Source organism: Haliaeetus leucocephalus, unplaced genomic scaffold, assembly GCF_000737465.1.
Source record: "Haliaeetus leucocephalus isolate CR32 unplaced genomic scaffold, Haliaeetus_leucocephalus-4.0 Scaffold141, whole genome shotgun sequence".
NCBI lineage: Eukaryota > Metazoa > Chordata > Aves > Accipitriformes > Accipitridae > Haliaeetus > Haliaeetus leucocephalus.
This window is the reverse complement of record NW_010972577.1, coordinates 2,524,514-2,536,782: the sequence shown is the minus strand read 5'-3', so window position 1 is coordinate 2,536,782 and position 12,269 is coordinate 2,524,514. Positions and strand designations below refer to the sequence as shown.

At 39.6% G+C, this 12,269-nt stretch overlaps 1 protein-coding gene across 1 annotated transcript in view; it reads right to left on the bottom strand.

Annotated features, from left to right (window-relative positions):
- Window positions 1-12,269, bottom strand: part of MLIP (muscular LMNA-interacting protein) — a 138,182-nt gene that overhangs the window by 38,304 nt on the left and 87,609 nt on the right. The window contains exons 6-10 of the mRNA XM_010561102.1: window positions 11,899-11,970; window positions 3,528-3,593; window positions 3,362-3,445; window positions 3,207-3,266; window positions 1,422-1,466 (exon numbers count right to left, since the gene is read on the bottom strand). Coding sequence (XP_010559404.1) covers window positions 1,422-1,466; window positions 3,207-3,266; window positions 3,362-3,445; window positions 3,528-3,593; window positions 11,899-11,970 — 327 coding nt within the window. The remainder of the gene's footprint in view (window positions 1-1,421; window positions 1,467-3,206; window positions 3,267-3,361; window positions 3,446-3,527; window positions 3,594-11,898; window positions 11,971-12,269) is intronic.

The window sequence follows — 12,269 nt, the reverse complement described above, 5'->3', positions numbered from 1 at the left end:
AGAGCAAGAGACGGGGAAAGAGCTGTGATGTATGGGGTCTGTCAGGGACACGTGGCTTGTGCCTCAGGAGACTCTGCTGCAGGCTGCAGCGATGGCAGAGTCCAGCAGAGCCTGGACCCACCACGTTCAGCCACCACGCCACAGCTTGGAGTCCACAGTCTATTTTCTGACACACCAAAAATGCAACATGCTTGTACAATTAACAGGAAAGGTTAGCCTACCAATAATCCTCTGTGTTATTCCCAAATGTATTTTTAAATATTGATTTGTTTCTTTATCTAGAAAGTTCCAGGGGAGACTGGGAAGGAAGAGTTTGTAAGGGTGATTTTCTATGCCAGCAAAGAAAACCTAACTGTATCCCTAAGGCATGTAAGTTGGATGCCTGAAATATGCTATATGTCAGCCACAGTATTAGGAGCTGGAGATCTGCATTGGAGTGGTATTAAATATCCCTGTTCTCACAGACTACCTCTGAAACACACTCTTCTATGTCATTGAAAAGCTCTCTTCCAATATCCTTCCTAATTGCTATAAGCCTGCACAATCTGTCAAGTAAAAAATCACGGTATGCAATAAAATATGCATACCACCACATTCAAGAAGCAAAGTGAAATTGTTCAGTCAAGCATTGTGCTGGCATAAGACTAGGAGGCCTCTATTGCTTTGCCAGCACTGCTTTGATTTGAAGTTCAATAGAAACACTGAATGATGAACAGTAAGCAGAGATTTCTCACCACATGACTAGTTGAGTTGTAAGTAAAACACAGAACCTGCAGTAACTGTGTGTGCTAGTGAGAATTAAAATGTTAATTGGGTTTAATGTTTCAATAATTGAACTGATGACTCAATACAGAGATTTTCTTTATATGTTGGAACATGTGTATATGTGACAAAACAGCTTCTATTTGTCTAAGGCTAAACTGTGGGGTTTCAGCCAGCTCTATATCTTGGAAAGAAAAGTTTGGGTCAACCTCAAATTCTGATGGATAGGCAAGAACCAAAGGAATTCTACCAAAGCAAGTCCCCTACAGTGCAGGCTGAGTCCAAACAACTAAACCCTTCAGCACCCGTAACAGTCTGTTTGCCAAATAGCTGAGCTCTTGTCCAACACTCAAAGCAAACAAAAACAAAGAAGTGTGTGAATAAATTAATTTTAACATATTCACACAGGTAAAATTATCAGTGGACACTGCACTGAGGATATTCCAGCCATGACAGATTTACAGCAGTGGGAAGACTCAATCTCAAGTCTCAATTGCCAATGCTCTAGCATGCTCGCTTCTCCGTACTAGAGAAAACACCTCAAGTAGATGAGTAGATGCCTGTGTCTGCTACGTGCAGACTCACCTAGTATGGTAGCAAGATTAGACAAATTAGATATTTGTGCATGCAAAGTATAGAGTAATTATAAAAGTACTTACATATCTTGTTTCACGCCCAGCTGCTCTCTGCAGCGTTGTTGACACCTTATAGAAAATAAATGGTTATATTAAGAGCAAAGAGTTATTCTGAGGAGTAACTTAGATTTTCATCATTGTGACAAGTTATTAATTGTTGAAATTCAAGAAAAATTCAGTTTTCCGTAAAGATTCATGAGATGATACTTGAGAATAAGGTATATTAAAGTTTTGCTTGAGGTGCTTACTGTAGAAAGTATCACATTTCATTTTTACCACTCAAAAACATTGATCCCACTCTATTCAAGCTGGCCTTTAAATTGCCTCTGAGAACTCCCATAACAAAAAGCTTATTAGTATACAGCCACAAGTTTGGTTGCCCCATGATATTTAAGTTACATGTGCTCACAAAATAACCTGAAACACCATCTTTTCTCATCTGCAAGAACTTGCTTTCCTCTGACCAGTCCATTCTACTTCTAAGGCATTTACTTATTACATATACTCCTTTTTCCTTCCTGTTTATGAGTCTCTTTTACGCTCAGTTTAGGCACTGTACTCGCTCATTCTGAGGTCTTCAAAATCTTTAGCTTGGTCCCTATGCTGCATCCTGGTAAACTCACCTTTTGCCTCCTTTATTTGGTTTCATGACTGCTAACAGATGCCTTCTATTTGGTTAAGGCTCAGTTCTCAATTGTCCAAGGAAGTAGGTTTTGGATGCTATAGCTCAAAAGTCCAACTTAGTAGTAGAATTTTAACCACTTCAGATTCAGTGCAGGCATTGGAAAACATTTCCTCAATAACGGTCTCTTCCTGCTTTTTGGCTACTGTACTGTTTCCATCTTTCAGCTGCCTGAAGCCTGATTCACCACTGCGTGCTGGTTGACAGAAGTAATTTCAAAAGTGAAACTGAAATTTGAAGTGTATATTGAATATACCCACTCAGGAATGCTGGTTCTGTGCCTCGTTTTTGCATGGTGGACTGTACGTTGTGCAGGATATTTTGAATGCGTTAACTTTTTGATGTGTTCCTCTGCCAAAAATCCCTTTCCTCCTGTTTCCAGCTGGATTTCTGCCATTTTCACTTTCCTATAGCTAGTAATACCAACTTAAATTTACCTGGGGTAAACTGAATACAGGACCCTCCTCCCTTGGTTATTCATCCTTCTGAGCCCAGAAGGCACACCAGTATAACATAGTGAAACCAGAAGGTTAACACCAGTATAGAAAGTAACTCCTGCCTCTCACTACCTGTTTCTGAGCTATCTGGGGTAAATGGATGTAGCAGACATCCCCCTCCTGTGAGGAGCCAGAGTTGAAAGGAAATCAGCATTTAAGAGCAAATCTACGTATTCATTTAATTATCCCATTATTTGAAAGCCAATAATGAATATGATAAAAAAAAAGAATTGTTCTGAAAGATGTTTCCAATCACTGAAGCTAGAAACATTGGCTCTTCTGTAGTAAGGACCCATAGATGGGATGAAATCTCGGAGATGGCCAGAGACCCTGCAATATGGAAGGCAAGGTGTGAAGGATTTCTTTCTCATGGATCCTCACCTCTGAAACCTCAATAAACAGCTTCTCTTTCACAACATAACTCCTTCTGACTTCAGGGAAGCATCCTGCAACAAAGACTGCACTGACTCCAGGGATACAGTTCTGTCCTTCCACGTCTTTTAAATCGCCAGACAATTCTGCTGATGTCGCGTCTCTTAACTGAAGCTTTCTGTTGCCATGGGCCTTACTGTTGTGATTTTTATTTACTTTATGTCCACCTGGAAAGAGCATTTGGGCATATTCACCTACCTTGCCAACATCTGACTCCGTGCTCATCTGCAGGAAACTTGGGGAAGATTCGCATCGGCGCTGGAAAATTATTTTCAACAGAGAACTGACTTATTAATGACAAGAGACAAAAGGAAAGGAAGACAAAAAGTCAATCCCACATACTGACGGGTTACCATAGTCAGCGGGTCCTGCAGAACTTGGTCAATGACAGCACACAGCTCTTCCGTTTGTTGTCTGAGCTGGGCAGGGGAGCACATCTGAAAAAGGAGGACACATCGCTCAGTGAACCTTTGCTTCTTGTTTTCAAATAGAGATTTGAAAGAGATAAAACAGCACTACCTCTGAATGGGTGTCCAAAGCAGTGCCTTCAGTCACACTAGCAGTCTTGGTTGGCTCTTCTAATGCCTGCAATTCAAAAGATTTTAACGTGATCGTGAGTTCAAAATTGTAAAAACCAAGCAAACCTACACTTTTTTGCAATACTGTGTTTCCAAATGTGGCACTTCTCATTTCACCACGGAAAGATGGAAAAAGAAGAAATTACAGGAATATTAAGGTTCTTCAGGTTACCAACTTCTGATTCAGAATTGGGGGGGAGGGGGACATTGCAGAGAGGGAGAGAGCTAAGGTGAATTGTCTCTACTTTTAGAGATCAGAAACGACCAGTTTAAATAGCCTTCTCCAACAACTCCCCCCTCCTTCACAGCCAATGTAATGCAGTGAACGTGCCCTGTGTGCCACAGGGGTGTCGGGGGGGGCTGCCTGCCGCACACCATCGGAGGAAACCCACCGGCTGTAAGCAGGCAGACAAGGCAGGGTCCAAGCACGCAGGAGGCTCTTTCTTTTCCTCCAGTAGACATTTTCTTTAAAAAGTGTCTCTTGTTTAAAGAGGATGGTGATTCCGCATTGCAATAAAACCAGTGCTTGATGGTTTTGGATTTTAGCCTGAAATCACAGTTGTATAGAGCGAAATATGTGCTATACATATGCGATACCGCACTAAAACATGGCTGGTCTAAGCAGGCATGCAATCTCTCCAAAACGAAACACAAGCTTCTTGTGCTTGGATATACCTCTTGCTTTCCTATGCCCGTACTTGGAGCAGGCTTGAGAACATAGAGAATCAGTTCGCTGATCAATTCACTTTATCAGGAAACTAACAAAACACCCTCAAAAGCCAAACTCCAGTGCTCAGTTCCCTTTTCATCTTCATCCAGAGTCTTCAAGGCACACTCTCACCACCATCACGCATTTCTGCTTTGAAGAGATTTCCAAACAGACTCCATGCCAAGACCAAAAATTACTCTGGAAGCCTGCTGATGCATGAAGCTGGACTATAGGGGAGGGACCTGCAGGGTTTGTGGATTTTTTTGGTTAACACATTATGTTTTTCTGAAGTTTCATTTTGCTAGTTATTTGCAAAAGATAAATGGTAATAAGAGAAAAAAAAGAGCATTGTTGTAAAAGACTTTTTCATGATTGTGGGATTCTGTGGGAACTGACTGATCCCAGTAAGGTGGGTACCAGGGCTGCCAGTCACAGAAGACATATGTGGAGGTGGGGGGGGAAATGGCAGAATCTTTAAAAAAAAGAAAATAAGCATATACTTAAGTAATTATTTCTGAGTTTAATCTTGCTGAGTACAATTTTTTTTTCTCTCCTTGCCCAGCTACTGGAAGCATACATCTATGTATGCAGAACTGAAAAGTAATGTTCTCATCTCCGCTAGCTCATCACTGTTATCCAGCTAAATTCTCAGATCAAAAGACAGTCCTGTAGAAGAGGAGGGGTCAGCTAAAGAGGGCTCAGCACTACACTCGAGTACTGTATCTGCTGTTCAGCTTCAGCTGAGATTACATCCTCCTGGTAAATATAAAATGAAGTGATAAAATTAAGTAGAAGAGTCATTCCAGTACCTACTGGGACCAGGATTGCCAAAGCAGCCTGTTGTAAAGAGATGATGAGTCTGAATGTGAGTTAGGAAAAACAGCAAATTTTAATCAGTCACAAGTTCAGAATGGAGAAATTGCTAAGCTTCTCAAAACCTCCAAGAAATCAGTAGGGTAATGAACATCATAATTGTTAAGAAAAAAACCATATTTCTGTTTCACATTCAATTCACCGGAGCAAGTGGGAGAGGGTGAACACAATCAAGGGTAGGAAACAACTACCCAGAAGATACCGAGGAATCTTTCTTGAGGAACTACAGGCACATCCACAAGTCTCTGTTCAGAACCAAGACTCTGGATAATTTAAGTACCAAACATCCAACAGTTTCAGTGGAAATTGGCATTATATCTTTCCATTTTGGAGCCTTCGTTGACTGAAGAACTCAGGTGAGCACAGCACCAAGGCCCATGCGCTCCACAGTCCCCCTGAGTGTTCTTCTCCCTTTTTAAACCTTTGGGGAAGGAAAATTTTCATGTTCAAAGTGATCCATCTAATTTCTTTCACTGTTGTTTTATCTATCTTCTTTTTTTTTTCTATTTGAACAGCCTGAGTCCTCCAAAGAAAAAGAAGAAACGATAACTAGATTTTAGGCAGCGCTATGACCTCTACAAAGAAAAAAGGTTCCGTTTAATCCATTGTTAGCTTTTCAAAGTACAACTCAAATTTTTTTTCCAGCAGAGCCTTTTTTTCTTTTTACATTTCTACATAGAGAAAAATGTGAGCTTAAAAAAAGTACAACTAGTGTTCCTGAACTCATTACTGGAGTTATCATGCAATAATGTTATGATTAATTTAAAGCATTAGTGCTATCTAGGGTACTGTTGACTAGTGCTGTCAACAGTATTCAAGCTTCATTTCCTATGCTGATGGTCTAACAATATCAAAAGTGGACCTATTTGGGCATTCAAATTTTTTTTATTATATATGAAGAACAATAGTAAGACCACAATTTAAAAGACAAGAACAATTTAGAGAATGCAAATGTATTTGTGACAGAATTTAAATGTTCAGATGAAATAACCAGTTGCTGAACCACTAATTTTTTCCTTGCAAAGGGCAACTTTGAGGGTGTGATGCACATATGCCATTGACGTCAGTGATGACTACAACCCTTCCCTCCTCTTTCCCCCAAGCTATCTGATTGCTAAAGCTGTATCAGAGCTGAAAGGATACTGGTAAATGATCCGAACAGGATCTCCAATATTTTGTTAGAAGAATGAAAGCTTTTGACAACACACAGGAAATATAGAACATAGTTTCATTCACCAATGAACCACATCAATAGAAGGAGAAAAAACAAATATTGTAACCTTCCTTCTTATTGTATTGTGAAAACCCTGGGCTGAGCAAAAGCCAAGAAGTTTCCTCTTCTTTTATTTCTCCTGCATATTTTTCCCATCAATATCTTTTCCTACGCCCTCAGCAAATGCAAAAAAATCCCTTCACATACCATGAGTTCCTTTAACTTATTCCTTGAAGATCCTGGGAGATGATACTAAAAAGACCTGACTACTTTTCCTTTTATAAAATAATTGATAAAGCTCCACGGCCTTTGAAAGAAAGAGGGACCTCATAGCCTGCTTTTACACTTGCAGCTTGGTTATTATTACAGATGAACTAGGTCCTTTATCACTCTACGAATGCACAAATTACTTCCTTTCTTTCTTACCCCTAGGTATTTATCCCTAGCCTTAAGAAACATTTTGACATGAACACGTAATCTGGATGCAAGAAATTCACTGAGTGCACACCAGAAATACTTGGGGAAAACTAAAATCTTTTTTTATCAAAATGTTCTCAACAAAGTGTTGTCAGAAGTGCTTTCCAGGTCCAGAAAGGTCCTGACATACTTGATAATACTCAACTGTCCAGCAGTTAGGTCTATCATCTGAAAGGGGGAAAAAATGGCTTCCAAGTTCCTGCTGTATGACTTCAAAGAGCAACCTGAATCTGCATTTGCCATGATCGGCCCCTATACCAATGGATGTTTGATAATACAATAGGTAAGAGTTCTGTCAAGGCAAGAACTTAAAGCTGGGTCTCCAGTGTAGCAGATCACTACCATATTTCCTCAGCTGCATTTCTTTCTTTTCACCAAAAAAAACCCTTACCCTCTTTTTCCTTCTGCATGAGGAGGCAAATGTTTTGTTTTGTTTATTTTTTCTTTTTTTCCTGCACAAGGAGAATACATTGCACTGCTGGCAGTCTGCTGGGTAGGTGATGGGATGCAAGCATGCAATTACTAAGTCTTTGGAGTTTTCCTAGAAGTGTAACATCATATGGTAAGACTGTTTTAGACTCTCTTGAAGCTAGCTAAATTGCATTGTGACAAGAGAAAATAGGAACAGCCATAAACAGACAAAATCAATAACCTAAAGTATTTGTTCTTTAAGACAGAAGATTTTTTTTCTACATTTATTTAAAATTGAAATTATAGTTCTCTACTTCTAATTAATTGATAAATACAAGCCAGATAAGTCAACAGTGCTTTCATTTGCACCTCCTCCATCCACAGCCAGTTATACCTAGTGCTTTCCAGAAGACGTGGTAAGTGTGGGATAAGCCTCGACTGGAAGCAGGTGTGCTTCATGGCACACCCCATCATCCTGGTTTCACCGCAGTTCAAAGTGGGGGAAATCTGAGCAGAACATTTGTAGTGCCTCTCCCCCTCAAGTCTGCACGCCCAGGTTTCCTTCCCATCGAAATGATGCCCAGATAAGAGAAGTTCACCCCAATCAGCCTGCAGAGGGGGGGTGTATCTGGACAGACACAGCAAACACAAATTCCCCTGCATAGACCTAGCTGTAGACCAACGACCACTGAATTGTTAAGAGAAGGCTTTTTTGGTTTGCAATTCCAAGGCATCCAACAGTTTTGAAGTTACATCGCAAATCTGACATAATTCTGAAGATGAAGTAGGATCTGGTTCAAGAGACTGTCTACTTAAAGTTAAGAATTTTTCTGTAGCTCCCTGAAATAAACCTTTCATGACTATCTATTTTGACTGAAAGACATTTTTATAGATATTTGATAAATACAATCTCTAAATAATAGATGTATTACTTTTTAAATACTACCTGATTAGGAATGGAATTTTGAATTAGACTGTGATCACATCTATATAACTGTAGAAGGTATACAAAAGTGAGTGTCAGTAGAGGGGTGACTCACTAACTCAAGGTTAGTAAGACCAGAAGGAACCACAGTGATCACCTAGCCTGACCTTTTCTTTAAACCACAGAACTCTCTGGAATTACTGTATGAAGTGCCAGAAAAGTGTCCTGTCTTGATTTTTCAATTTCTGTGATAAAGAGCCCATTTCAGTCTCCAGAATTTTTTTCTAATGGTTACTTAATTCTTCCTGTTAAACTTTTGCCTTATGCCTACATTAAACTTGTCCAACTTCCTCTTCTAGCCCCTGGATCATACCATCTGATGGGCTGACGAGTTCATTATCGGTGGACCTCCTTTATTGCTCTGAATTGTGTGGCTTTTATGGCACTGCTGACTGACCATGGTTACCACCACCTCATTATCCCCATCTCTGCTCTCCTTGCCCAGGCACTGGGGAGCTGTGCCCTTGCTGGTGAGGACACCGTCTTGCCAGCCTTGCTGTCACACCAGTTCCTGGTTCACCTTCCCTGGCAGAGCCTGACCATGCTGAGGAAAAGTCCCTTAAAAACAAGTTTTTGCTCTTCTGGCTCTGTAGGAAGTTACAGCCCAATCTTCCAAGAGATAGCCTGGATTTTTCTGAGCAGAGCACAGGTGATGCGAGGAACATCAGGTTCATACAAACTCCAACAGCTGGAAAGCATGCCAGTTATGAGATTTGATATTAAGTCACTTCTGGGGTTGCCAAAGTATACATATATATAGTCAATAAGCCTTTTCTTCTCTGCTAATGAGCACAGATTTGAACAACTCGCATTGAGTAAGAGTACTGGAGGATAAGAAGATGTTCTAGAAAAACCATTAAGATGGTGATAGCCTAATGGCTTCATAAGAAGTTGAAAAATGCTGGCTGAAATTAAAGCATCTACACACACATAAAAGAAAAAAATTGAATTGAGAAAGGAAGTTAGACACAAGGAGACAATTTAGAGGCAGACAAAGCATTGTACCTTACATGACATATCAAAGACAGTTTTCTCTCATGGGATCTAATTAATACTGCACATGAATTGTCACTAGGATCACCCACATGTCAGTTCTGACTAATCTTATTTCTCATGACTACTCAAATTAAGTAATATAATTACTCACACAGTAGAAAAAGTTGACTTCTGAGAATGTGAGTTTCTAGTTCAATCACATAGCAAAACACTTTTTTAGCACTTTAGGCAGATGATGTATTCATAATCATGCATTCAGCTCTGTAATATTTATGCCTTGCAGATATTACAAGCCTTCCTTCCTTGCTAAAAGAAGAAAAAAGCCACTCGAAAACTTCTTTTCCACATAACCTTTATCTTAATCTTAATAAAACATCACTTATGTAGTTAAAATCTCATTGTCTTCAATCTCTTTTTAATCTAGGGTATAAAATACATTCCATAAAATGGGAGCAACATAATTACTGTCATTGAGCTACAACGTGTCATGAGTTCCTTCCCAGTTCCCTCCCCGATATTTTTGAGGGGAATACTTGGATATTAGGGCTCGGTACAATGGGGCCTGCATGTGCCACGTCACTCCTTCATGCTTCTTTAAGAGCCATACTCCAAATGCACGTCAGCTAACACAACAGGACTAGCTTAGGAGCACTGTAATTAGCTGCTGGTATGGATCAATAGCAGATTATTGTCCATAATTCCCAAAATGAGAGAAATCGTGTAGTCAGGCCATACTGAAACATAAAATTTACAAAGTAAATTAGTCAAGAACCTCTCCTGAAGGCAAATCCTGTAGCAGAAAATGGATTTCTTATTAGTTTTACATGACTGTGCTTTTGCTACTGAAGGATACACCAAAGATAATGTTTTCAATAAAGCGGTGGGAATCCAAACGTCTCTATCTAAATACAGGTATCTTCTGAATCATTACTTTTTCTACAGATACTAGCATTAGATTGTACAATTCAGTCTTATGTATTGGGGATAAGTAGCACACAGCTTGTGAGTCAATGCCCCGGAGAACATCAGCAAGACCATCAGAAGGAATCCCTTTCTTCGGAAGAAGCGCAGTCAGATGGCTGACATTAACCCACTAGTTCACATCAGGAGTGTGCTCTCAAAGTGAATACCCTGCTCAAAGTCCCATACCTGACTTGGTTTGCAGAGTAGTGCAGTCTCAGAGTGCACAAACTGGATGCCTTTTAGGTTAAGTCAACCCTGAAGTAGCATTTCAGGAATACACCAAATGCTTCCAGTCACTAACGGGCACTCTGCCCAAACAAAACCCTTCCAAAATACATTCCGCAGGGGTGTAGGATCCCCTGCATCAGCTATTTTCCTCTACAGAGCCATTTCTATTGGACCACATTGCATGCTAACGCAGACGTAGCCTTCGTTAGCACATTCAAGATTTAAGGAAGGGAAGGATCAGGTTTTATGCAAATAATTAAAAAATCATTCAAGATTAAAAGAACACTGGAAAAGAAAGGATGTCCCTTTTTTAAAAAAAACAAAAACAAAACCAAAAAAACCCCAAACTTAGTTATAGCAGTTAACTGATAACTACTAGGTCACAATCAGTAATATTTCATGGACAAAATTATCATATTCAAAATTTTTACATGGTTAAGTTCACCCTCTCCAGTGTCTTTAGGCTCTGTAAACTCCTAGTGAAATCAGCTGAGCTGTGTATGTGAATACATATTTAAATGTGCAGTTAGGAATCCTTAATCTTACGGAAATTAATCAGAGGTTAAGTTCCTGAACTAGGTCCACAGATTTTTCTGATAAAGCTATAAACTGGATGTCAGAGTGATTAAGCATGCCTTTAAACATATAAGACACTTAGCTCATTGCTCATCATAAGAAATTTTTGTTAAACTTAGTGGGCTATTCTTTTGTGCAAAACTAATTTGGGAAAAAAACTTTAAAAAATAGACATTGGTGGGTACTTTGAACCCTCCAATGCAAAATTTACATTTTCAATTGACTTCCAAAGATGAATTATCTAAATAAGTACTATAAAACCCAGTCCTTGTTGGTTGTGTCCTTGGTAGTAAATAAATGCACTAGAGACTGTTCTTTGGCTCTATCATCCTGCCCTACAGAAAAAGATTGTTACCACAAGCTATGTACTGGGAACAGCCCCCTGGCCCATGCTAACTGTTGAAGTGCTCAGGGAAGTTGTTTGGGAGGAGGCCAGTGCGATGGCCAGGACTGTTCTCACAGTTTAACAATACAGCTGGTCAAATTTGCCTATCTTGGGATGTTAAATTTACTAGTATAAGCATAGCCATTGAATAATCATTAATTGACCAAGACCTACTGATTGGTAGGTCCCAGAATAGCAGTGCTCCAGACACTTTCCAATAACAAAACAGACTTTGAGATGTTGCCATAAATGGCAATTCCTTCAGGACACTTTTTTTCTTACAGTGAATTTATTTGCAGAAATTCAGATTTCTGAAGGCTTTGATCTTCAGTGGAAAGTGGTTGACCCTGAAAAATAGTTGGAATTATAATCCTGAGCAGTTAGTTCCAGAGCTTACATTCTGCAATATCACCCACAGAAATGTCAGAATACGTACATAAAGTCGAATGGTCTTAAATATACAGTGCAATTACCATGTCTTTGAGCAAACACTAACCTTCTGTTCCATAAGTAATGTGTTTGTAGGGATTGCTGCAAATGCCTTGTAGCTTGTCTTGATCTTGTACTGCTAAAAGGGTAAACCAGAAAGCAGGAAGAGACGTAAAACAGGGTAGAAGGAGAAGGAGAGAGAGGGAAGAGAGGGGAAAGGTACGACAGAATGAAAGACGATTCCAATTGTCTTGCAGACACGTTGCAACAATATAATGCTTACGTATTACCTAGGAAAGCTATTTCTTAAAGAAAATCTAGTGTTTCTGTTAAGATTTTAAAGGATTGTAACCTACATCTTTTGCTTTTAGGAATGAAGGAGGACGAAGTGAATTCCCTGTAACAGCTTGCAACTTCCAAAGTGATTTTGACCACTTT